Source organism: Oryzias latipes, chromosome 1, assembly GCF_002234675.1.
Source record: "Oryzias latipes chromosome 1, ASM223467v1".
NCBI classification, from domain to species: Eukaryota; Metazoa; Chordata; class Actinopteri; order Beloniformes; family Adrianichthyidae; genus Oryzias; species Oryzias latipes.
The window spans coordinates 35,897,232-35,925,154 of NC_019859.2; the positions used below are offsets into that span (position 1 = coordinate 35,897,232).

Genomic DNA, 27,923 nt, shown 5'->3' on the forward strand with positions numbered 1-27,923 from the left:
ACCAACAGATCCATGAACGTCTTTGTTTTCCTGGTCTGAGCTGGAATCTGGATCAGAACTGGACGGATGGATGGATCTGATGCTGCTGCCGTTTTTGTTGCACCGCTAACGTTAGGTTGGGGGTGTGAGGGGCTGTAAGCTAGTGGGAGAGACTGTAAACCAAGGGATGATGGGAAATGGTGGTGGGGTTACTTTATGTCTACAACGGCCCCGCCCACAATTCAGATTGACTTTCTAATGAACTCCTGCTGCTCTGCAGAAACGACGTCATCATCATGAAAAGGCAGCTGTGAAGGATTTAAAAATAGATGATCAGAGTAGAACTTTATGAAAAAAGTTGCAAATCGATGAGGAAATGTGGTTTAGAAGGTGAATCTGAAGGTTACTATTTTATTTAAAAATAAAGAAACAGCACACTGAAACGTTTTTCAACAAAAATACATTTTTTTTAAATCCGATGTCATAAATTGAAAAATTTATTATGAAAATATAAAACTGAGTGGTGAAGATGACAGGAACAAAATGAATTTTGAGAGAAGAAACGCTGAAGAACAAAAGGAGAAAAGTAGACAGAAAAAACACCCTAACAGATTCAAACTGTTACAGTTTGAATCTCGCCAACAGTTTCTATTTTCATCCTGTAGAATATTCTTTCTAAAATAAGAATATCCACTGATATTCTTATGGCTTATGGCTTTGAGCACAGACTTCTTCCTCCGTTGAAAACTGTGGTCACAAAAGCCAATTACAAAAGTAACGAGTGAATCAAGTCATGGAAAAATAAAAACCACAGCTGTTTGGATCTTCAGGAGCTGACTGCATCTAACCCCCCCACCCCCACCCCCACCCAAAAAAACAAAACAAAAAACATCCCACAGTTGGAGTTAGTGTGTTGGAGCAAAAGTCTGTTTGGCGTCGATCATCTCTGCTGTTCCTGCTTTGACCTTCTGTCACAGTTTTGTTGTAACTCCATCATCTCTGGATCCCTGAATTTCCGCCCCTCGGTTCTGGAATCCTTGGGGTTCTTTTTTTTTTTGGTCACAGCTCATCCCGTGCGCTCCAGTTCTCCAGTTCCGACTGCAGCACATCGGAATTCTGTGCCTCGAAGCTCAGCTCCCCTTGCTCGTGCGTTTTCCTCGACTTGGCCCGGTCCCAGTCTGTTTTCAGCGTCTCGTCGTCCCAGACGACCGAGGTTTCCGTGTCACTCACGTAGCCGGGATCGCCGGTGTAATGGGTGGGGTACACTAGAAGCGGCTCGGCGGAAAAGGCGTGCAGGTCCCGCCTCTCAAAACGCTCCATGTACTCCGAGCTGCGGATTTCACAGGAAGAGAGGCAGAAGTCAGATGAAGATGCCAACAGGAGAAACCCACAGACAGAAGTGTGGCGCGCTTACACCGGATGCTTGTTGTACATCACGGGAAGGAACTCGTCAACGGGAAGCATCTTGCTCAGAGGCTCCGCCCCCAGGAGCTTCTGCGCTCCTCGTTTGGACAGAATGTAGGCCAGAGTCCAGTAGGAATAATCTGCCTCCACCAGGTTGTGAATGTTTGGAACGGACTTCTCTGGGCGGTCCACCTGCATCCGCTTCCGACCGATGTAGCTGAAAGACAGCGTGAGAGACGGCGCCGTCATTGACCACAGAAATGTAAGCCCTTGACTCAGACCGCAAAGATCTGTTGATCTGGATGTAGTCCCCTTAACATTAAGTCCAGTCTGCATTGAGATGGACTTTCCTGTTTCAAACCAAAGCTTTAAACAAAACCACCTGACTAGAGAGCCCTTCAGTCATTGGCCAGGAATTATGAGGGCGGAGCAAAGCAGCTGGAGGCAGGAATGATGGAATGGTTCACCGATTCAAACTTTAGATTTTGCTGATCAGGCGGTTGAGCAGGTCGTCCAATGATCGAATGAAGGGTCGGCGGTTCGATCCCTATATAGACAAATGAATGTCAGTGTGATGGTCAGAGGGCTGTAGGCTCAACCCCAGCCCCGCCTCTGTCCGTCTGATGGAAACTACTGAAACTACTCGTTTCTCTCCTTGTTTGGAGAGAAACGAGGCACATCAGTAATTATCATCACCAAGCATAATTGAGGAGTGAATGAATAACGGACACTTGGTAAGAGCTATGAGCGTCTGGAAAAGGGTAGATAAATCCAATCCAGTGTTATTATTTGTCAGATTCAACACTTTTTACTTTGGTCTGGTGGAGGCGTGCTGCATGGCGGTTACCGTATGAAGGTTCACTGCTGTCACGCTTATCTGCGTTTCAATATTCGCGTTTTCACGGATTCAAGCACGTCTTTGAGTCACGTGACTCGTCCGGTTCATCACAAAAACTCAGCTCAAGACGCTTGGATGAGGCTTTGTTCTGTGGGGGAGGAGGGGAGCGGGGATGAAGAGCACGCCGGCCCGTCGGCTTCCTCGCCAGCTGCTAAGGAACATTTGAGAGCCGTTTTCTGAATCGCTAAAACAGAAGTTGTTGTCCCTGCGCGGAGAAATGAAGCTATAAAAGCGTCACAGGTCACAACGTAATAATCGGGGAAGGAAGAGCGACGGCCGGCAGCTCTGACTTCTGCCGTCTTATTAATATCATGGTGACATTTGTTATTCCATCTTCTATCAGAACAGCATGACAGTAGAACAGACATGCCGGTACCCTCCTCTGTTACCATGACAACGCATGCACTGCATATCAAATAGGTAGTCTGCTTTTAGTGAAAAACTATAGAAACTTAAAAAACTATGAAAGTATTAATATTTGATCAAAAATAGTTTTGCATGTTAATTGAACAACATGCGTTTATTATCAGTAACAAACAGACTTCGTGGAAATCCACCGTGTGACGCGATCGGACCTTTGTGTGGTCATTTTAAGAACAAACCAAGGAAAAGACAGGCCAGAACTTCAGGTCCCGGTCCTTTGGTGCTGGACGCCATAGAACAAAAGGCCGGGGGGGGGGGGGGGGGGGATTCCACCAGAAGTCATGTTTAAACTACCCTGACTTTAAGCCTGAACTCTGGCTGAAATCCGCCTGAACTTTCTCACTCTGGGTATTTCGGTTCCAAAAGACCGGATATGAGTTGGCGTAATTACGCTCCACTTGGTAACCCTGGGTTAACGCACGGTACATAAAGACATTCTCAATGGATCGCCGATTTCCAGAGTCACCATGGAAACGCGTGGAAAAAAAAGAGCGCTATACCTCAGTGAGACGGAGATTTTAATGACGCCGTATGAAGATTATACGTCCATCAAAAAAGTAATACGGCTGCATCATCATCAAAAGAAAGAGTTTCTGCTAGGAGAAAAACAACAAAGTAAACGCACAAGTTTATGATCTTATTTTCATTGTAACGCATATATATTTATATAACTTATAAAACTTAAATGAATTAATTCAATTGGTAACAAGTAATTGAGTTAAATTTATTCAACCTCATTTCTTATGTCTATCCAACTCAATATTTTTTTACAACTCAAATTTACATATTTATCTAACTAAATGTCATTTTACTCAAATTCCATTAAATGTTTTTCCATCTTATTTTATTGTACTTCTTGAACTCTCATATGTCTGAATTTGAGCCTGCAGATATTCACATTTCTATAATAATAGAAATGAGTATATCTATATTCATAGAAATGAATTGCAGCTGATTCTGGCCTCCTCACCATCCTCATCCTCCTTGACCTGAGTGCAGCCTTTGATACCATTTCACATTCCATCCTCCTCCAAAGGCTCTCCTCCCTTGGTATCACGTCCATCCCCCTCCGTTGGTTTCAATCCTACCTCGCTGACCGCACCCAATTCATTCATCTTAAATCATTTAAATCTCAGCCTTCCTCTGTCTCTTCTGGTGTCCCCCAAGGTTCTGTCCTTGGTCCTCTTCTTTTCATTACTTATCTTCTTCCCCTTGGCAATATCTTCCGTAAATTTAATGTTAATTTTCACTGTTTTGCGGATGACACCCAGCTCTATGTATCCAGTAAACCTGACTCCTCTCTTCCACCCTCCTCTCTCCACTCCTGTCTATCTGAAATAAAAAACTGGTTCACCTTAAACCTTCTCAAACTCAATAGCGATAAAACTGAGCTACTTCTAGTAGGTTCCAAATCCACCATATCCAAAGCCACAAGTCTAACTCTTTCCATTGATTCATCCTCTGTCTCCCCCTCCCCTCAGGTAAAGAGTCTGGGTGTCATCCTAGATAGCACCTTATCTTTTCAGTCCCACATCAATAACATTACTCGGTCAGCCCATTTCCATCTACGCAACATTAATCGTCTACGCCCCTCCCTCACTGTCCCCTCTGCTTCTATCCTGGTTCACAGTCTGGTCACTTCCCGTTTAGATTATTGTAATTCTCTCCTCTTTGGTCTCCCACAAAAAACCCTCAATAAGCTTCAACTGGTCCAGAACTCAGCTGCCCGCATCATCTCCAGAACCCCCTCCTTCAGTCACATCACTCCAATTCTTCACCAGCTGCACTGGCTCCCCATAACCTCCAGGATCCAATTCAAACTCCTCCTGTTCACCTTTAAGGCCCTCCATAACCTGGCTCCTCCTTATCTCTCCGACCTCCTTCATCTCAAAACCCCCTCTCGTTATCTTCGATCCTCCTCCTCTGTTCAGCTCTCTGTCCCTCCCGCCCGACTCGTCACAATGGGAAGCAGAGCCTTCAGCTGCTCTGCTCCCAAACTCTGGAATTCCCTCCCTCCTGACCTCCGTAACATAGACTCTCTGCCTACTTTCAGGTCTAAACTCAAAACCTATCTGTTCATTTCTGCCTTCCCATCCTGATTCACTTTTTATTTTTTCTACTATTTTTATTGTGCTTTTAATGTCTATTTTTAACCTCTGTTTTGTAAAGTGTCCTTGGGTTTCTTGAAAGGCGCTTTAAATAAAATGGATTATTATTATTATTATTAATAAAATGATTCAGTGGCATACGCCCACATTGGAACAAAAGCTAAAAACAAAACAGCCAAACTTCTTCCTTCATCAAATTATTAGACTGGACGTATAATAACATCTGTAGCCACGTTTCTATGTGCAGAATATCTTTGATCGGATCAAAAAAACCTGATCAGATTCTAACAAACGTTTCCATTCGGCACACTTTCTGTCAGAATAAAACATTGTGACACGAGCAGAACTCTCTAAAATACCGGAAACGTCTGTAGAAGAAGAAACATTGAGTTCTGCTGCATGTAAATATATGTAAATATGTGGGAATAACATCAGCCTTTATTCTGAAATAACATGAATTCAGTCAGCGGTAGTTTTAGTCTTTTTTAGTTTAGTTTATGATACTTGGTTATTTTATTGTTTTTATACTTTAATGTCATGGTTTTTATAATTTTGCAGCATTGCCACACATGTAAATATATATATTAAAATGATTTTGTCTTTTTACTGAAAAGAAAAAGAGAAAACTCATTAATAATTACGTTGTTTTATACTTGGATGAATGTTTTATTTTAATCCTTAAGTTTTTTTTTTTGTGTGTTTATTGTGGCAAATGGACCTTGATTCTGTTTCAAAGCTTCTTTTTGATTTGGGCCAAAATATCTCATCATAAATAATGAAATAGATGTAGACACAAAGCTCCCACAATCCCTTTAAAAGAGTCCGCCTTTTACCTCATGTACGACTAAAGAGATGATTGCTGGGTAAAGATCTGCTTGAGGATCATTTGGCCTCGTGATGAAGCGACTCACATCAGGTCCCAGTCCAAGCGGTGTGTCGTCACTTCCTGCAGCAGAGCCTGAAGACGCCGTTTGAAAAACACCTCAAAGCGGAGATCGTCCTCCAGCACCAAGGAGGTCTCCAGACCGCGTTCTACGATCTGAAATCAAACATCTCAGTCACAACCAGTCGCTTGAAAAGTTATATTACGTCACATGTGGCTAGAAAAGCTGGAGGATACAAGATACATATTTAATGTGACAGACGGACCAATTACTGCACAAGTTCAGCATTTCCAAACAGGAATCAGGATGATCAGATAACCATTCATCTGCTTCATCAATTTCTATTCCTACGATCCAATCAATATGGTAACGAAATCGACCAATATCTTCATAAAATCCTTTTAGAGTGAAATCAATCGATTATGACGACATTAGGAAACCTTTGGATCGATGCGCAGTGGCTTTATTTGAGTTTTTATATACGTAAAGTTGTTCAACGGGACTGTGTTGGTATGACATCATCACCGAGCGCCACCACAGCGGACAGCCCACGCCTGACGCCGAGCAAACAATTATCACGGCATCACTGTGTGGAAACGGAGACGTTTAAATCAGTAAAGGTCAAGTATAAAACATCGGCAGCAAGGCTGATCTGTGTCATCACATGCTGTTGAACAAAGAAGACACACGTGACTTACAACAATACAAAGTCATGAGATAAAAGCAACAACAGACACAAAAATAGAAAACGAAGGAGGCACTGCATACGTTAAAAGATGGAAAAGGTAAAAGCATGAAAATGAGAAACCATGAAACCCATAAAATACTCAATAAGCCCAACATAAAAAGAAATACTTTGATTAAATGAGTTATGGAAATAGGTTAAAACTATGTCTTTTAAACGCCTCAAAGTCGTGTCCCACAGCCGCTACGTACATTTACCGCATTTTCCACGTATGACATTTTGGTCTTCTGTGATCCATGCCTGATCATTCATACGTGTTTCTTGATGTCCGTCGCAGGTTTCGGCCGACGGGTCATCACTTGAATTCGGTTTTGAATTTTTGGTCGGATGAGAATTACTTGGATGTTTTATGTAGTTTATATATAATTATTACGTAAATCTTACATAATTGTGTGTGGTTTTTGCAAAATGCCAAATGTGCAGATGTGTGTCTTTCCGTGACCGTTGCACGTGTGTCTAGCGGACTTTTAACGCGTGGACCCCCCATGTTTAAGCAGCAGGAATGTCAGCTGGGCTGAAGCTTCGGGCTTCACTGACATTTTTATTAATAAACAATCGGCCAAAATTCATGGTGGGCAAAAAACATCACAGCCCCAGATACAAAGTTTATTATCAAAGTCATGTGACCATCCAGTGTCTAGAATGTTCTAAGAATGTTCCCTTTGGATTCTCTGGATGTGGAAAAACAACAGTGGTGAACTTTAGGAAACTAACATGTGAATGGATTTGACATTCATTCTAGTTTACTTGTTGGTTTGGACACAGATTTCATTAACTTGATGATCTGGAAGAAATCCAAGAATCTGGAAAACTGTTCAGTAGCAGGAATTTCTGTCTGAGTCTCACTGCTGGAAGTTTGGATGAAGATGATCTGGATCCACTTTAGGACAGAGGATCTGGATCCACTTTAGGACAGAGGATCTGGATCCACTTTAGGACAGAGGATCTGGATCCACTTTAGGACAGAGGATGGGATCCAATCGAAATGAATCAATATCGAGTATGAATCATATCGTCAACCACAATAAATGATATGAAAGGAAATCGTTAAAATGAATTGTTACACGTAGTTCAAACATATTTGATGAGTTCATTTCAGAACCCTGACAAAGTCGTACGGTTTTACGGAAAAGTCATCTGTTCTATTCTAGACTTCATCACTTTCTTTCTTTACCTCCTTCCAAATGTTGTAATGAGACAAGAAACAACCCAGTTCCCCCTTGGTGAGCGGCCGGCCATGATACGGGTCTTTGTATCCTGGCAGCATTCTAATTCCCAGTGACTCCATGTCAGAGATGTTCAGAGCTCTGAAATGACAAAATATAGAAGGAGGAGTCAGAAATGGACCCATACAACGACAAACAGGAAGTGAAGAGCTGGTTAAACCTGGAAAAACACACAAAAAGTTTAACGTTTCAAATCCCACTACTGCTCTGTTTCCAAAGCGTCCCCAGTGGTCTTTTCATGATAATGAAGCCGTTTTCAGTCAAAATCTAAAAACCTGTGTTGTTTTCTAGGACAAAGTTTCTGCAGAGCGGCAGGAGTTCATCAGAAATTCACCTCAAGAGTTGTGGGCGGGACGGTCGGCCTGGAGTAAGCCCTCCCTACTTCCTGTCATCCATCTTTGCGTGCATCGTTTAAATGGACTGTCAAATCTGCGTGTCCAATTCCCGAGAACCGTCTTTGTCTTAACAAGCATCAAAGTTGCTGCTAGAGGTTTGTCCACAACCTGCAGCTCTCGCCACGTGTGGGAGGAGCTTCTGTTAAACACTTTTCTCAAAATTTGCCGTAAACGGGTCCTGTGTAGCCCTTTGTACTACTCAGGCCCCCGCTCTCATCCTAAAAAAGGTTCGGGATCCCTGGTTTATACTCTCCCACTAGCTTACAGTCCCTCACACCCTCAAGCTAACATTAGCGGTGCAACAAAAACGGCAGCAGTATCAGGTCCATCCATCCGTCCAGTTCTGACCCAGATTCCAGCTCCGACCAGGAAAACAGAGACGTTCATGGATCTGTTGGTCTGCAGGTGGAAGCATCAGAATGGAGCAGAGCAGGAAGCTTTGTAGTTTGTTAGTCACACCTTCAGCTTTTTCCAACGGGCTTTTTTCATCTGCTCCTGATTTACAATGATTAGAATAAAGAAATACTCAAAGATTCCGAGTTTCCTTGTTCCTCTGGGGGGTTGTGTCCGACAAATAAATAACCCAAAGTGAACCTCACGACATCAGAACACTTTCTTTCCTTTCCTTTCCAGTCAGACTCATGAACACTTTTTAGCTCCTCCCCCCTTAAACTTTTTTTTTTTGATTTGAAATGGTTTATTTCAAGCAATTAAGTACAAATAATACACAACAGCAATATAATCATCAGTTATACATTCATACAGTAACTAATCAAACTTAGGATAATTATACATATTAATAAATATTGCTTGAAAGGGAGTGGAAGGAAGCGAACTTATATAATTCCACCCCGTTATACTGTAACCATTTTATTACATGATTTATCAATATCCGGTTCCCAGTTTTTATCAGAAAGAATTAAAAATCATAAGATATCGATAAAGCGCATGACAAAGATGAATTTCTTAAGTATTACGTCAAAAATAACTATTTTAGAAATCAACATGGCAAATGCAGATCAGTCATCTGAAATATATGCAGATTATGTTACTTATAAAAGCCATTCATATGAATAAAACACAATACTATATCAGTAAAGCAGACAACATTGTATCAGGAATTTTCATAGCAAAATTTCATCAAGTATCAAAAGTTAAAAACGTCCAAAATTATGCTACATTAGGAAAGATTTTTGAATCAATTTATCAATTTTTGGAGAAAGTGAAGTAATATCATTAAAAGTCAATCAATTTAACAATTTTCAATAAGTGATTAATCATTTGTTTTACTTTTTTAAATATTTTTTTTGTATTTTTATTATTATTATTTTTTTATAATAAAGTAATGCTGTAGGGGAAAAGTAAAAAGGGTCCATAACTGTCGATTGTCCAAGGTTGGCATTTCTTCTTTTACTGATAACAGCCGTACTTCTGGGTTTAAACAGAGTTAATATTTCTCTTCAATGTTATGACTGCAGACATCAGATTCAGGTCCATATCCTTCTTCAGCTGATATCAGCGACGGTGAAAGTTGAGGTCAAGTTGTCTGCAGGTCAGAACTCTGCTGTTATTCAGGTGACGTCAGACATACAGAGAAAGTGAGGAATCCAGGTGTCATATTTCTTGAAATTATTTGGCTCTTTGGTTTATTACTCCACGTTGTTTCAGACGACCGTGATCAAACACTTTTCAAAGTCCTTCATGGTGTTCACAACCAAAACCTTGGCCCGGTCCTCTGGACCGAGCGGTTTGACGTAAATCCTGCAGCCTTTAACCCAAGTGTTCTCAATCTGCTTACGCTTCCTGAGAAGCCGTGCATGTTTTGAGATTTCAGCATTCCTTCTGGTCAGATGGTCGTTCAGATAAACAGCAGATCCTCTGAGATTTTTGCGTTGATTCATCAGAGCTAGCTTGTGTTTGAGATTCACAAACCTGATGAGGATCGCTGGTTTATCCGTCTCCTTTCTCCTGGGGAGCAGGTGGCAGGTCTCGATGGTATTGAGATCCAGGGAAATCCCTTTAGATGTGAGAAATGAATGTATTTGCTGTATCAAAGACTCTGTACCGATCTCCGTATTAGCACTGCTAGCTACGCTAGCGCTAGCATTAGCAGTGCTTGCTCCTGCATTCAGTTTCGCTTGAGGCTTGATTGGTACTCCAGTGAGAATGACATTATTCATCCTTACTTGCTGTTCCACATCGTCCAGTCTTTTCTCCAGAATCTCGACCCGGTTTTCTCGCTGCTCGTTTTGAGCCCGAAATCTTCGGAACTCTTCCATCATTTCCCAAAGTGGCGTTAGCTTAGCCGACACTTGTTCCATAAAACTTTTCAGCGTTTCTTGAAAAATTTTCAAAAGTCTTTTTGAGGTCTTCGTATTCCTGGGGTTTCTTCGGGGGCATGGTCAGCTCTCTTTTTTGGGGAAAATCAACCTTTTAAGTAATTCAAAGATAGTTGTATTCGCAGAGAGGCACGCCACGCGCCCTGCCCGTAACCCGGAACCGGAAACTTTCACTTATATGTCCTGTAACCAGTCTATTACCTGCACCTTCTTAATCCTCTGTTTGCTCTATTGTACTTCTAGTTATTGTTCTGACTATTGCGTTATTTTTTTGTTTACTGTTGTTTATTTTTTATTCTGTTTTATGTGGCACATTAGCACCACAGCAAATTCCTAGTCTGTGAAACAGCTTTGTTCACTGACAATGGCAATAAAAACTCCTTGAATCCTTGAAATCCCCGACGTAGAATGACTAGGACTGTAACGATTCATTCAAACAATTCGATTCAAATCATCTTTTGTGGTTAACGATGCGATTCGTAGTTGATTCTTGTTCATTCTGATCAATCCGATTGGATCTGATCATCTGCCCTAAAGTGGATCCAAATCCTCTGACCTAAAGTGGATCCAGATCCTCTGACCTAAAGTGGATCCAGATCATCTTTCCTAAAGTGGATCCAGATCCTCTGACCTAAAGTGGATCCAGATCCTCTGACCTAAAGTGGACCCAGATACTCTGCCCTAAAGTGGATCCAGATCCTCTGCCCAAAAGTGGATCCAGATCCTCTGCCCTAAAGTGGATCCAGATCATCTACCCTAAAGTGGATCCAGATCCTCTGACCTAAAGTGGATCCAGATACTCTGCCCAAAAGTGGATCCAGATCCTCTGCCCGAAAGTGGATCCAGATCCTCTGCCCTAAAGTGGATCCAGATCATCTGTACTAAAGTGGATCCAGATCCTCTGTCCTAAAGTGGATCCAGATCCTCTGTTCTAAAGTGGATCCAGATCATCTTCATCCAAACTTCCAGCAGTGAGACTCAGACAGAAATTCCTGCTACTGAACAGTTTTCCAGATTCTTGGATTTCTTCCAGATCATCAACTTAAATGAAATCTGTGTCCAAACCAACAAGTAAACTAGAATGAATGTCAAATCCATTCACATGTTAGTTTCCTAAAGTTCACCACTGTTGTTTTTCCACATCCAGAGAATCCAAAGGGAACATTCTTACAACATTCTAGACACTGGATGGTCACATGACTTTGATAAACAAATGGATTTTCAAAGATCAAAACAATTAATTTTTTCATTTTGAACTGATTTTTATGGTATCGGTTGATTGGATTCAATTTGATGAGGAACTTGCTTCAGACAGATGGATCTGGTTAGAATTTTAGGAATAGAAATCACTTATTCTTCAAACCCCAAGAATTCTACGTTTTAATCCCATAAAACTCCTCACTACACACTTTCTCCACCTTCCTGAAACAGACATGAACATTTTCCAACATTTCTCTTTTTTTTTTAAAACTTTCCAGTTCAGGATTAGAGAATGAAAATAAGGATCTGATCCTGAGACTTATGTGACTGTCTGAACACATTCTGGAGAAGAGACATGACACGGAGATTGATTGGCTAGACACAACACAGTGCGCTGTTAAACAAAAACACAGACTGAAAGGTGAACCATGATATAGCGAGGGAACACCCTTTGAGAAACTAACAGTTAATGTCATTTGACTTCTAAATGAGTAAAAATGAGAACATATTCAAAGCCAAGCTTGTTACGGTTTTAGTTTCTTTGCTTTTGTGTTCTGGTTCTCTTTTTGCTTCAGTCATGTTTTGAGTTCACTTCCTGTTTTATTTTGTAGGGTTTCCTGTTTTGTGTTGTATTTGAGTTTTACTTTTGGTCTCCATCTGCCCTCATTGTTTCCACCTGCGTCTTGTTTGTCTGTATGTATTTAAGTCCTGTCCTTCCCTTCCGTAGTTCTGATGTTCCCTGTTTCCGTGTCTTTCTAGTGTTTCAAGTTTTCCAGTGTTTCTAGCCCGCTCAGCGGTGAATTTTGGTTAGTTTGAGTCTCCTGGAACCTCCTGCCTCCTCCTCTCTACACCTGGGTACTCCCTCAACCCCCTTGGTAACAGAGCTCATCCCTGACTGCACATCAGAGCAGGCAGCAGAGGAGAAGGAACATACTTGCCGTCCACTGCAGCAACAACCTTACAGCTGATCTCCTGCTCGTACAGGCTCCGGAGCATTCGCTCCCGACGGTCAGCCCTCCGCACCAGATTGATCATGAAAACCTGGGCACACGGACAAAAAAGCTGACACGGACTCGTCCCAGATCATGGAGTCTTCTTGGAAGCAGAGTCAGTGAGGGTTTACCTCATCAAAGCCCATCTTGTTAGGCTGCTTCGGGGAGACGGACAGGAAGCTGGAAGGCTCTAAAGGTGGATCTTTCACTGGTAAGAAAAAGAGTTCATGTTATAAACCGACTCCAGACATCCATAAACTTTGCTTGGAGGAGGTGCTTTTTGAGGTGTATTGACATATTTCCCCAAAACTGCAATGGAAACACTTTGTTTGATTAAATGAGTCATGTGACCAACAACCAGATGGCGATGCCCTTCTTGGTAGGAACTGGCGGCCTTGGGCGCTGCACGGCGGGCGCCACCAGTGGTCCCACAGCGTCACACAGATCATCAGAAGCTGAGTGTGTCATGAGGAATTGTTGGATCCACGGCTCCTCTGGAAAACCACCATTTCCCAAAACGGCTTCATCCGTAGCCCCTCCCACGTGTAAGGAGCTCGCCACTCCACGGCCTGAAGAAGACGCCGATGTCTCCTTTGATAGATGATGAAGAGCGCTAGAGCCGTGGCAGAAATCTAAATGTTTCTGCTGTTGGTCACATCCGTGTTTCTGAAGTACTTATGGCGTCAGCTGGTTTGTGTTTATTCACAGAATTATAATTTAATGGAAACTGTGACATTAAATTATTGTGTTGTTTTTTTTTAAATCATGTAAACTTAATGTGTTTTCTGTTCACTTTAGAAACTCACTGGAAATCATGGAGTACTTAATAGATGAAATATTAACGTGTGACGTGATTTGTTGTTTTTTTTTTTTTTTTGGACATCTACGTACATTATATCCTTAATTTTGTGTGATAAAAGTAAAATAAGGACAACAAATTGTTATTTCGGTTTAAACAGCAGAAACTGCTGATCGACTGGGATTTTCACCCACTACCATCTCTAGGGTTTACAGAAAAATGGTCCTAAAAGGAGAAAATATCCAGAGAGCAGCAGTTCTGTGGATGGAAATGTCTTGATGCCAGGGGTCAGAGGTCATACTGGTTCCAGCTGATAGAAAGACAACAGGAACTCAAAGAACCACTGGATCCAACCGAGGTGTGCAGAAGAGCATCTCTGAAAGAACAACCCGTCCAACCTGGAGGCAGATGGACTACAGCAGCAGAAGACCACACCGGGTGGCACTGCTGTCAGCTAAGAACAGGAAACTGAGGCTACAATTCACACAGACTGACCAAAACTGGACCATAGAAGATGGAAAAACGTTGTCTGGTCTGATGAGTCTCCATTTCTGCTGCCACATTCAGATGGTAGGGTTAGAATTTGGCCTCAACAACATGAAAGTATGGATCCATCCTGCCTTGTATCAACGGTTCAGGCTGGTGGTGGTGGTGTCATAGTGTGGGGATATTTTCTTAGTACCACCTGAGCATGGTTCCAACACCACAGCCTACCCGAGTATTGATGCTGACCATGTCCATCCCTTTCTGACCACAGTGGACCATCTCCTGATGCTTCTTCCAGCAGGATAAGGCACCATGTCAGAAAGCGTCAATCAGGGTTAAGGCACGTCTGAAGGCAAAAGGGGGTCCAACCCGGTACTAGCAGGTGGCTGGTGATGTACTAGTCTTTTAACATTTTAATCCCTAAATTAGAATGCAGATGCTGAGTTCTTCCTTTGTTTTTACTTTGGCAAAATACAGATTTTGTTTGTAGGTTAGCAGACATGTGCAGATACACTATTTGTGGTAGAAAGAATTCCAGATACTTATGGCATCCAGGGTTTACTTCAGAATGTGTGAAACTGTTCAAAGTACCAAAAGCCACACTGTGGTTTGTGTGCATAAAATCCTATAGCAACTAATCTGACGAGTCTTGACAGAAATCTGCCACCTGCCCATCAGGGCATGTCAATGTGAGAAATGTCAAAATACACAATCTGCTCTTCCATCCAGAGAAAAGCCTTTATTTCCTTATGTACTTACCCATGACTTCCAGGTGAGTATGTAAAAAGCTCTCTGCCTCATCCTGCAGGCTGGCGTGGGCCCGCATTGGTACCGGCAAATACCCATAGGTTTCCTTGTTGCATACGTACATCTGCACATCTGCAGAGACGAGATGGGTCAGCTGCACATCTAAACAGATGAGAAGCTCTTGGCATCAAGAGCTTATTATGTTCTCCTCACCGGCCATGCGAGCAGAGTAAGCAAAGACGATGACATCATCCAAGGCCCAGTTGTACTCCTCGTGTGGCGGGTAGAAAGCTAGATTACGGGAGGCTTCTTTTCGGAGGTCTACCAGGTAGGTGGAGTGAACCATTGGTACGGCAAAACAGCCTCTACGCTCCTGCCTGCGGATGGGCATGTAGGCTGGAGTACGCTTGTAGTAACCCTGAGTCAGCACAAACATGTTGTAGTTCTGTTCAATCTCCTTTAAAATACAGTTCTAACACATTCAAGGTTAACAACTTGTAGTCAGAGACAACTTCTGAAATATTGTCCCAACAATTTCAAGTTTCTTAGTTTAAATGACTCTTAAAGCCGTAGTCCCAGCTGTCCTTACAGGTGTGTACTGCAGGCGAAAAGGATGGTTGCTTCCGCGAAGTGCAACCGTCCTCCGCTTCCGAAGCCAGCGCAGTGATACCGAACATTTCAGAAAAAAATCATTTTATGGACCGGAACTTCTTTTGTAGGCGTGCAGTTATTCTGTGGTATATCACTTTTTAACTCACACCCAGCAGCCAATCAGAATCGAGTATTCACCCCAAATTCCGGCCTCGAGGGCGGTTCTCCAGCTTGTTTTCCGGAAACCCTGCCTTGTCTGCTGCTCATTGCCTGGATCAGGTTTCTTATCCAACAGGGAGCTTCAATGGCAGGTTGGGTCAAAAACATGTAGGACAACGGCCCCCCAGGCCTGGAACTGGGCACCGCTGGACTACAGTGTGGCGTAAGGCGACATCCTCACCTGTACGTCATACGTGTATCTACCATTTTCCTTACAAATACTTCATGATACATTTACTATATGCACAACAATGTACGTTCCATTTTCATGAAGTTCCTTAAGCCACCAGTCCCCAACCCCCCCGGTACCGGCCCGTGGGTCATTTGGTACCGGGCCCCACAAAAAGAATAAATCTGGAGTATCTATGTTACTCTTGACGCAGGCCAAGCCGCTTGTCTCGGCCACGTGAAAGGTTACCGCTAAAATAAAACCCAGGAGCTGAAATGAGTATAAAACAAAGTATTTGGAAAGTTTCTTTCTTTGCCAGGGAAAAAATGCCCAGCCAGGAGACAGAAGAGGAGCCTTCCACCCCCCAAAAAAAAGAAAGCTACATTTAATAGACACTACTTCCTTTTTGCAGCATGAGTGTGGGAAGGGGAGGGGATGATGACACCTGTGCGATGTACAGTGTCATGCGTGTCAAAATAAAAGCTCAAAGCTTGTCGTGTCTCGTCTCTGTTTTCTGTTATAGCGTTGCCACAATAAACATCCGCCATATCTTAAAGACCAGTTCGCGAAATCATTGTCTGACGTCATACCGGTCCGTGGCGTTAAAAAGGTTGGGGAACACTGCCTTAACCTGTCCGTACGAGCCACAAGAGAACTGCAGACACACCTGAGCTCACCTTAAGACACTGGACATCCCAAAAACCTTCAGAACCCCCCTATGAGACCATGTGACTAAAGCCTTAAGAGTCAAATTTGAATTATAGTTCTACGCCAGAGAAGAACATGTTTCTTTAAACAAATTATAACGTATTTCCCAAATAAACCATGTCAGTGAGTCGAAACAGCTGTAAGAAATATTCAGACTCTACAAGCTAAAAAAAGCATTTATAAAAATCTATAGATGATAAAGCTGACTATATCCTTAGATTAACAGTTTTTATTTCTCATCACGGACAAAAGAAAGTTTTTTTGAATTACAGATTAATTTCCCATCAGAAACCTGATCAAAGAATAAAGAGTACACTGAAAAACTAAAGATCCATTTCATATGACGGCACTTCCTGTTTTCTAAGGTGACTTCCTGCAGAGATTAAATGTCCTCATGACCAAGAAAAAGTCTGCTTTTGGCATCTGTTGTGAAGATAGAGGTGTCCTTGATCCATAAATGACGAGCAAACTGGAAGATCCTGTCGTACCTGTGAAGTCATCCCACACCAGAAGTTGGAATATGCCGCTCTGGACTCCAGCATGGGAGCCACGATGGTCTTGTTCTCGCTCATTAGCTTCCATAACACATCAGGATTGGTGAGTAGGTTGTCACAGTCGGTCATCTGGAGATGATGGAAAACGCCAAATATTGACCATCACTTAAACCCGCTAGACTCTAAGAAATATCATCCACTGTCACTCAATGACCAGACAGAACCATCACAGAATTTCGCTTTCTTGATTAGAATAAAGTATTTCTTCTACTGCCGTTCGGTTGTGTCGGTTACACGTGTGGGGCAGCAGCTGTAGAGTGATCAACCGCTAATTCAGAGGATCAGTTGTGTCCGTGTACCGCCGTGTATGTGGCGTGCGCCGCGTTGCTGCTGTGACGTTGTCATTGTGAGACTTTGTAGTTCCTCACAGAAGTAACGCAAACAAGCCCACAACGCTACAGGTGTTAGCTATTATGTTGGCCTGACGAGGTGGTCGTTCTCATAAATTAACGGGGTACGTGGAGGGTTGATCCCATCGGACAGGAAACTGTGGAATAAGGTATGTCAACATATGTATCCCCCTAGTTGGTGTAAAAGTAAAGGTTGGAAGTCTGTTAAAATAAGAAAAATTAATAAATCCACTTTTTCAGTTGTCATTTGATCGTTTACTGCGCCACAAATCACAAATTTATATTACTTCACTTGCTCCAAAAATGGATTCATGATTTTTCCTAATGAAACATAATTCGCACATATTTCTAACTTTTGATACTTTTGATCAATTTTTGCTATGTCTATTTAACTGATATAGTATTATTTTTAATAATGTATATGATTTTTATAATGAACATAATCTGCATATATTTTGGATAACTGATCTGCATTTACCATGTTCATTCATTTTCTATTCGATTTTGTCCCTTTCGGGGTCACGGGGCTGCTGGAGCCTATCCTGGCCACTTGTGGGTGAAGGCAAGGGACATCCTGTACAGGTCGCCAGTCTGTCGCAGGGTACAGTGTCCTCAATCACACACCCATTCACACGCACACCTATGGACAATGTAGAGTTGCCAATTAACCTATGAGGCATGTTTTTGGACGGTGGGAGGAAGCCGGAGATCCCGGAGAGAACCCACGCATGCACGGGGAGAACATGCTAACTCCACACAGAAAGGCCCTCCATTGATGTTCTGTTTTCAGGTCCCCCAACCAGGACTTGAACCGGGGGCATTCTTGCTGCGCGGCAAGAGCGCTAACTACTGCACCACCGTGCAGCCGCATTTATTCTAAGCATTTACCATGTTGATTTCTAAAATAGTTATTTCTATTTTTTTAAATATAATAATTAAGTAATTACCTAAGGATTCTTAATTCTGTCTGATAAAAATTATGAACCGGATAATTATAAATCATGTCATAAAATGGTTACGGTATAACGAGGTGGGATTATATAAATTCACTTCCTTCCTTCCTTTAATTTTATGTCTGCTTATCCTAAGTTTGATACGTCATTGTATGAATGTATAACTGATGATTTTAATGTTTTTTGGTGTATTATTCTTATTTGATTGCTTGAAATAAACCATGTCAAATCAAATCAAATCAAAAACTGTCCCTAAACTGCTGAGTTTCTTTCAAATTTTCCTTCAGTCTCGGTCAAATATTAGCTCGCTGTTACCGTGGGAAGACTTAAACTGTTGAACACAACGACACATACCAGGATGTAGTCTGCCCATATTTCACGGGCGGTGTTCAGTGCGGCCTGACGGAGCTTCATCACATGTTCATAACGAAGATTATTCCAGTGCTTTGGCCCCACCTCATCCGTAAAGCGACTGATCCGTGCATAAACAGACCAAAGAACAAATGCAGTTGGTAGAAGAAGCACAGACCGAGCAGCCTACTCCACATGGTCAGACACAACACCTGGGTTCCTCCTGGGGTCTCCATTCCACATAGTGGTAGTACTTCTGAACGTGGATGAGCCAGTCTCTTAGAATGGCTGTTGTGTTGTCAGAGTTGTGATCTGTCGCCACCCTGTGGATAAAGACAGAAGAGGAAAAAAAGTCAAAGACCATCCTCCCAACCCCCCCCCCCCCCCCCCCCCCCCAGGACTCAGCTGCTAGCCGTGTCCAACTCTTGGCCAGAAGGACTGAAGTTTGCATTCCTTGTATTAACTTTGATCACCAATGAATGGAAAAAGAAGGCCCTGCTGTTGCAAAGTCTATGGTGGATTGTTTTGGAACAGAAGGTTGTTTAGAGGTTGCTTTATAAGTTGCTTTAACACAAAGCTGTTTCGATCAACTGACATGCAACATGGACTGTCCAGTGACATCCCAGCTTCAGAGAATCCCACGTTCTGCAATCATCCCAGATCCCCCTGCCAGAGTCCAGCAAAGTCAGTTCTTCACCATCTCTGAGGACAGCGACAAGAAACTGCAGGGTTGCTGCTATATAAGTGAATGAAAATGAAACTTAAAGGGTCATAATTGGCAAAATATATAGAAAGAAATGATCAAAGTTGACCATAAATAAGGTGATAAAAGCACAATAACAAAAAAGATATGTTGTTGAAAAATGCCAGAACCAAGAGTCAGACTGGCAAAGTTGGGCACCACAGCTCAGGTGTTATGCCATGACACCCCCAACAGGTACAGTGGACAGGACATATAATCCATATAATCCTGGAATATCTGGAAAAGTTCAAGGATTTGAAGGACCAAAAGTCACAGCTGGAAAAAGCTGAAAGAGCTGAACATTTGAATAGTTGGATGGTTGAAATATCTGAAACATTGTAGAAGGAGTTAAGAGACAAAAAATGGTGGAAGATACTAGAATAAAGAGAGAAACAGGAAAACAATGGATTGAAGGATTTATAGCATTAAACTAACAAGACAAACAGCAGAAATTTATATCTATAAAGATATATAAAACATAGAACAAAAGTGATTGGAAAGTACAGACACATCCACATAAACTAGTAAATAATTCAATGACTATTCTTAATCATAAATAAACATGTCAGCTCTTTTGCATGTAATACATGACACAATGAAACCATGAAATACTAAGATTTTCAGAGGAGTTCAATAGATTGCTTGAATCCTAAAACTGAAACCAAAGAAAGGACCCCGAGAAAGAAAGAACCCTCGTTTGTTTTTTTAACTAAAGCCCTTTTTGCCATCAACCAGAGTTCATTTAAACACTTCAGCCTAAACGTTAAAGTTAAAGTTAAAGCCACGGAAGCTTGGTCCAAACTAGGACATTAACCAGGCCAATGTTCAGGCTGTAGTTTAAATCAGAACACCTGAGCAAAGTCACATTTTAGAACTACTTTGTCCAAATCCAAACCTCCTCTACACGAGAATACCGTGGAAGGCTTTGCAGAAAGAGTATCTTTGAAGTGGTGTAGTAAAGACCACATTTACAAGCATTCAACATTGTAGTTATGACCAACACACCAGTTTAAAGAGGATGTGATACATTTGCTTTGCTCAAGACTATAACCATGCCTGACACCCAAACAAAGAATATGGAGGGAATGACATTTCAGAGGCCAGAGGAGGAGGAGGAGGCATTCCTGTCCCTGTTCTCAACCTTCATCCTCCGTCTGTGTTTTTGCAGCAAATCAAACAGCTGAGCAGTGATGCAAAATGAACAAGAGGAACAATGAAGAAATATGACTGAAATGCGGATCCTGCCATGTCACAGGGAGCTGTTGTTGGTACTGTTAGTCCCTAATCTGTCTGTTCCAACTTTGTGCTGAGAGTTGACCCAACACTGGGTCAACAACAAGCTTCCTGAACACTTAGGAATAGCCGAGACGCTTTTGAATGAGTAATTAACCCTTGTGTTATCTTCGGTTAACCCCCCCCCTCCCCCCTTCCATTGACGTGTTCTCCCTACCATGACAAAGGTGATAAAGGTGGAAAGATTTCATGTAATCCATGGACACCAGTGAAGATCACAAATCATTGAAGAAAAAAGGTTCAGAGCACTGTCTAGTGGGTCTAGATCAGTGTTTTTCAACCAGTGTGCCGCGGCACACTAGTGTGCCGTGGGAGATGGTCAAGTGTGCCGTGGGAAATTGCCCTCATTAACTGATTTAACAACATTTCCCATCTCCAGGATTTTTGCTCTCTGTTCATCCAAACAGGCCCTGATAAAACACTGAGGAGTTAGGAATATAAAAGATCGTAAAATACCTTTTCTTTGCGTTTATTTTATTTTATTAAAGACATTTTGACAAGAATGACGTACCGCGATTCAGCTGCACCTTCGGCTGTATTTTGGAAAAGTCCCGTGTTGGGGGGGTTAATCACATGTCATCGGTCTGACCAATCAGAAGTGCTTAAAGTCTTCACTTCCTTGTCCCGATTTAGCTCGTAAAGTCGCTCAGTTCTAACAGAAATACCAGCTAAAGCTCGTCTTTAGCGGTGTAGCTTTCCACAGAATCCGGTATCAGACCGTGGAACAAGTGAACAAAACAATGAAGCTCCGAAAACCGATCTTCGGCCGTTTTATGCACTACATTTCCCATGATGCATTGGGTTGTGAGAGTGACAGCGCAAAAGGAGATCTGTTGTTAAACGTCTTGAAACTAACGAACACACAAACTGTTTTTAAATCTTCTAACTTAACTTTTATTGCATCTTTTAGAAAAAAACAGCTGCAGTTTCCAGCTTTTTCTGTAACAATTATCTCAAAAATGCATGTGAGATTGTGGAGGGACTGTAGATCAATACAGACTATGAGTTTCTCCTTTTTTTTAAATTTTTGGATGCTGGTGTGCCGCGGGATTTTTTTTAAGGTTAAAGTGTGCCGTGGCTCAGAAAAGGTTGAAAAACACTGGTCTAGATGACCCACCTCCCAATGTTAACCTGCCTAGGATAGCACAAGGGTTAAATCATCCAAAGGGACTGGGTGAACAGCCTTGACTGCAGAGCTGCACTATATTACCAAAAGTATTGGCTCACCTGCCTGGACTCACATATGAACTGAAGCCCTAGAGTTCAGTATGATGTCGGTCCACCTTCTACAGCTTCAACTCTTCTGGGAAGGCTGTCCACGATAGGGGTGTGTATTGGCAAGAGTCTGGCACTTTGATACATTTCCCGATATTCTACCAGAACACATTTTCTTTCTCTTTTTAAATATGACTTTTTACATTGTAATAAAATGGTCAAATTCTGTTTATTTAATGATCACAATGCTAAGCACTGCAACTGGATCTCACTTATAAGTTGTTTTTACCCAGACAAACTCATAGTGCTTTTATTTTGGTAACTTAAAATATACAAAGGGAACAGTCAGCATTGTCTGATTTCCACAAAAAAATATATTTCAGTATAATAAAAAAAATGAATGTGCCTTAACCAATAAGGTTCTAAAGTATGATTGAGGGAATAAAGCGCTTTTTATTTTCAAACTTGCTAACTGTAGCTTCTCCAATATTTTTAAACGGAGCGTGAAACAGGAGCCTGAACGGTGTTTGAAAGATAGGGGGGGGGAAAAAAACACAAATTCTTTCCAGAAACGATAAACTTTGATGATGATGATGCAGCAGCACGACAGGATGAAGGAGACGCATTAAATAATTAATTAATTAATTAATGGCTTTGCTGCCATATCTGCACCGCTGCAGCCACGCTTTCCCACACGGAAGTAAACTAGTAACGCTCATCGCCACGACGTTCGCCTTTTTTCAGAGCGTTGTACACATCACTCTGATCCATCTGGTCGCTTAACTAGAATCTTTTGCTGGGAGGTTCTGCAGAACTTTGGCCCGCTTTGCCAACAGCATTTTAGCTGATGCTAAGTGCATTAGCCTGTTAGCCGCTGTGCAGCTGCTAAAAAGGACAGCAACCCGCGTTTTTATATGTTACCGACTTGGACCAATTACTGCTGGCGGATGTACGGTGGCCGAGAAGTGCAACACACATTTACATTTAAGTTACAACAACAAATCCCAGAACAAATGACAAAGTCCTGAAACACAAAAGCAAATCTGAGTGCAAATGACAAATCCAGACACACAACAGCTGCTCGCTTTCCTTCATTTTTTCTCCATCTTCTCCGGTTGTGTTTTGCCGGCCGGTTGCTTAACGGAAAGAACGCAGCCCCGTGACCCCCCAAGGGACAAAACGGAAGAAAATGAATGAATGAATGTTGTCATTTTTTTGTAGTAGTGTTTGATCACAGACGTCTGAGCTAACAAATGCAGACAAATATCATTTCAAGAAATAAGGCGCCTGGGATCCGCTCTATGTCCAAAAGTCTGAAGTGACCCTAATTTTCAGCAGAGTTCTGACCTGCAGATAACTTGACCTCAACTTTCAGCGCCGCTGATATCAGCTGCAGAAGGAAAATGACCTTAATCTAAGTCTGCAGACATAACATGGAAGAGAACAATAAACTCTGTTAAACCCAGAAGAACGGCTGTCAATCAGCAGAAGATGGAAAAACAACGTTGGAACATCGACAGAATGTGGACCCTTTTTTATTTCACATCATTACTTTATAATAATAATAATAAAATTGCTTAATTAATTATTAAAGATGGTTAAAGTGATTGATCTTTAATGATATCCCTTCACTTGCTCCAAAAAAGTCATGATTTGTTAGGTCTATTTTCTGATATAATGTTATTTTTAATCATAATCATAATTTTCTAATGAAACTAATCTGAATATATTTTAGATAACTGATCTGTATGTTATTATACAAAATAGAGTAATTTCTATTTTACATAATTATTAACTAATTCATCTTTGTCGTGTGATTTATTGATACCTAAGCATTCTTAATGACCTGAAACTATGTTGGTAAGGCATTGATGTCTGATAAAAGTTATGAACTGGATAATGATAAATTATGAAATAAAATGGTTACAGTAGAACAGCGTGGGATTATATACGTTCACTTCCTTCCACTCCCTTTAAGCAATATTTAATTTAATGTCTGATTATCATAAGTTTGATGCGTCTTTGAATGAATGTATAGATGATGACCGTATTGTTTTGTGCATTATTCTTGCTTTGATTGCTTGAAATATTTATTTATTCATTCATTCATTTTCTTCCGTTTTGTCCCTTTCGGGGTCACGGGGCTGCTGGAGCCTATCCCAGCCACTTGTGGGCCAAGCCAGGGGACACCCTGGACAGGTCGCCAGGGCCACATATCACACATCCATTCATGGCCAATTCAGATTAACCAATGAACCTATCAAGCATGTTTTTGGATGGTGGGAGGAAGCCGGACACAACCCATACATGCACGGGGAGAACACGCAAACTCCACACAGAAAGGCCCCCCCTTGGTGTTCTGGTAGGACTTGAACCAGGGGCCTTCTTGCTGTGAGGCAAGAGCGCCAACCACTGTGCACCGTGCAGCCCCTGCTTGAAATAATCCATTTCAAATCAAAATCAAATCAAAAAACGTTTCTTATATTCATAATGTCCACAAAAGTAAAACAGATCAGACACGATTGGTTTTATATTACGTCTCTTACCGTTGGAACCTGAGTCTTCGCTCTCGTTGTTGTGTTTCAGTATTTGGTTATTTGCACCCGCATTTGCTTTTGTGTTTCAGGACTCTGTCTGCTGTCGTATTGTGTTTCAGTTTTTGTTCCTTTGTACTGGGATTTATTGTTGCTGTAACTTTAATGTAAACGTGTCTTGCACCTCTCGCACCGATGACGTCTGGCTCCAAAGTGGTGGCGTCTGTGTCGCAAAAGAAGGGTGACTGAGTTGACGTCACACTCAGTCAGTCCAGTTCTCACATACAGTCAATGGTTAAACACAACAATGTGTTGGTTTTATTAGAACACAGACAAAATCATCCATTTACAGGCAGCTAGTTATTATTCAGATGTTTTCCAGTAAAACCTGTCACATTAATGATATTTTACATCAATAATATTTAATAAGGAATTCTAAAGTTTTATAATGAAAGAAGATCATTTTAAAAAGTGTGTTAATGTTGGCCTTTAAAGGACATGAAGATGAAGGAAAGAAAGGGGGAAGAAAACGGGGGGGGGGCATCTGTGACTGAATGGAACTGTTCATGGGGGATGGGGGGGGGCCAGAGCCGCGCCTCCTTTTCCGAGCACATTGGTCCAGGCGGAGCCCCGGTGTGAAGGGAGCCAGAACTGACTGGATTACAATCATTCATGAAACTTCTAGACTAACTTCACTAACTTTCAGTGTCCTCTGGAAATGTCTTTTCAAGTGTTTTGCCGTAAGTTAGAATGTACCGATATTGTTTGGTGTGGTGTGTGACAGTGTTGTGGTGTGTCAGTGTAACAGTCTGTGGTAACAGTGACAGTGTGTAGTGTGTTCATGTGACGTGTATCGCGTGACATTCTAAAGGCGTGACCATGAGACTGTGTGTTGTGTGACAGTGTGGCGTTTCGATGTGATGCTGTGAAGACGTGACAGTGTGTTGGCGTGTAGTTGCGTCGGTGCAACAGTGTGTTGGTGTGATGGTGTATTGTGTGACGTGAAAGTGTGACGATGTGTCATCGCAGTGTTTGTATTGTTGTGACAATGTTTCATTATTACATTGCGTTAAGACATTGTGTTGTTTCGGTGTGATGCTGTGAAGGTGTGACTGAGTGTTGGAGTGTCATGACAATGTGTTAGTGTATCGCTGTGAGGGTGTGACGTAAATTGTTGTGTCAGTGTGACAGCGTAACAGTGTAATGTACTACAGCCTATGTGGTCCTTTAATATTGTGAAGATGTGTCGGTGTAACAGTGTTGGTGTAACGTTGTAACAGTGTGTTGGTGTAATATTGTAACAGTGTAAAGTTTTACAGTGTACTACAGTCTATCCTGTCCTTTGAAGTTGTGAAGATGTGTTGGTGTAATGTAACAGTGTAACTTACACAGCAACATGTGGTCCCTTGATATTGTGATAATGTGTTGCTGTGTAACAGTGTAACATATAACAGTGTGTCTGTGTGACATTGTCAGTAACACAGCACTATGTGGACCCTTTGTTGATGTTGTGAGGTTTGTCACTGTAACGGTGTAACGTGTAACGTACCACAGCGCCACGCGGTCCTTCGGGTAGTTGAGACGCTCGATGGCTCCCAGCACCAGCGGCAGACAGTGCTCCGCGTTGCGGCATATGAGCGCCACGACGACCCGCGGAGCGAGCAGAGGGGACTCGGGGCTCCAGCGCTCCTCCGGGAAATAGCCCCGGCTCCGGGCCGGAAGCAGAAGGAACAGCAGGGCGGGGAGCAGCGGGCCGACCCGGAGCATGGCAGGGGCAGAAAGCTGCAGCTGCACCGCGGACAGACAGACGGAGGACGGGGCCGCCGACCGACGAGCTGAACCGACTGCTAGGTTCTGCCGACGGGGAGGAGACGCGGAGAGGGGGGGGGGTGCAGGTCGGCGGACTTAAAGGGGAAGTCTGCCCCCCCCACGGAACATTCAGTTCTGCAGAGAAACGCGCGTTTTTTGACTCCTAGTTTTCTAGATCTGCGTCAACATCCGGTCAGTTCTGCGCCTCGTTTTGGCACAGAGGCGGTAAACGTGAACTGCTAGTTTACCGGAGAAACGGGGACACGGCGTTAACGGCGACCGTCCGAACAGCAACATTCTGTCAGAAAACTCCCGGTGTCCGTCGTCCCCCCCCCCCCCCCCCCCCCATCCTACTTATATATTACAAATAAAAGTAAGATGAACAAAGTTGAGCCTAATTACCAAATGTGAGGATGCAGTGGTTTGGTTTGGTGTTGGGTTCATGATCCACAGCTGTCTGTCTGCAGTTCAGTTCATTACCATCAGCCCTAAAAGTGTCTTGGTTTCTAAAGTTCATCCATCAGGTCATCTGCTCTGTTGTGTCACTGATTTGGTTCTCCCCATAGTTTTGTCTGTTTCAGTTCGTTTATTAAATGTTTTAGTTCCTGTCACCAAGCCTGGTCTCCTGCATATTGGGTCCTCCTCCACCAGTTCCTGACACCAAAGGGGTTTATTCAAATATACACTTTCAGCTTTTTGTAAAAAAAAAAAAAACTACCTGACTCACAGAAATCACGATGGAGTTTTAGGGCCAGTTTAGAAAAAAAATTATCTAAATTACGACCTTTAAGTCGAAAATTTAGGAAAAAAAACTTGTAAATTTACGATTTAAAATCTCATAATTGTGTGTGAATGTGTGTGTGCATGGGTGAATGGGACTGTGACTGTAAAGCGCTTTGGGCCTTCGTAAGAAGGTAGAAAGCGCTATATAATAATAATCCATTTTATTTAAAGCGCCTTTCAAGAAACCCAAGGACACTTTACAAAACAGAGGTTAAAAATAGACATTAAAAGCACAATAAAAATAGTAGAAAAAATAAAAAGTGAATCAGGATGGGAAGGCAGAAATGAACAGATAGGTTTTGAGATTAGACCTGAAAGTGGGCAGAGAGTCTATGTTACGGAGGTCAGGAGGGAGGGAATTCCAGAGTTTGGGAGCAGAGCAGCTGAAGGCTCTGCTTCCCATTGTGACGAGTCGGGCGGGAGGGACAGAGAGCTGAACAGAGGAGGAGGATCGAAGATAACGAGAGGGGGTTTTGAGATGAAGGAGGTCGGAGAGATAAGGAGGAGCCAGGTTATGGAGGGCCTTAAAGGTGAACAGGAGGAGTTTGAATTGGATCCTGGAGGTTATGGGGAGCCAGTGCAGCTGGTGGAGAATTGGAGTGATGTGACTGAAGGAGGGGGTTCTGGAGATGATGCGGGCAGCTGAGTTCTGGACCAGTTGAAGCTTATTGAGGGTTTTTTGTGGGAGACCAAAGAGGAGAGAATTACAATAATCTAAACGGGAAGTGACCAGACTGTGAACCAGGATAGAAGCAGAGGGGACAGTGAGGGAGGGGCGTAGACGATTAATGTTGCGTAGATGGAAATGGGCTGACCGAGTAATGTTATTGATGTGGGACTGAAAAGATAAGGTGCTATCTAGGATGACACATATAAGTATACGCCATTTACCAATTTTACCAGTTTTATTTTTGCTGGCCCTAAAACTCTGTTGTATAGAAATACCTGTTTTTGATCAATAAAGGCTGCAATGCTGCGTTTACATCAGGGGTGTCTAACTCCTTTTCACTGAGGGCCACATCAGCAT

General features: G+C 42.4%; 1 protein-coding gene across 1 annotated transcript; it reads right to left on the reverse strand.

The window, feature by feature from the left end:
• Positions 1-424: 424 nt before the first annotated feature.
• On the reverse strand, positions 425-26,323 carry colgalt1 (collagen beta(1-O)galactosyltransferase 1). The gene is made up of 12 exons (XM_023965819.1): positions 25,854-26,323; positions 18,733-18,843; positions 18,524-18,641; positions 16,801-16,935; positions 14,839-15,043; positions 14,638-14,757; positions 12,725-12,801; positions 12,536-12,642; positions 7,616-7,748; positions 5,724-5,851; positions 1,394-1,600; positions 425-1,309 (listed from the first exon to the last, which is right to left on the reverse strand). Exons 1-12 carry the CDS (start codon positions 26,069-26,071, stop codon positions 1,039-1,041), a joined length of 1,830 nt encoding a protein of 609 aa, XP_023821587.1. The 5' UTR covers positions 26,072-26,323; the 3' UTR covers positions 425-1,038.
• Positions 26,324-27,923: the final 1,600 nt, after the last annotated feature.

Bases quoted from the DNA above. Each gene is read 5' to 3' on its own strand.
- colgalt1 (XM_023965819.1), bottom strand. From the start codon at position 26,071: ATGCTCCGGGTCGGCCCGCTGCTCCCCGCCCTGCTGTTCCTTCTGCTT. The intron at 16,936-18,523 runs GTATGTGTCGTT...CATCATCTCCAG, and splicing joins TATGGGCAGACTACATCCTG to ATGACCGACTGTGACAACCT. The intron at 5,852-7,615 runs GTAAAGAAAGAA...GTTTGATTTCAG, and splicing joins ATTACAACATTTGGAAGGAG to ATCGTAGAACGCGGTCTGGA.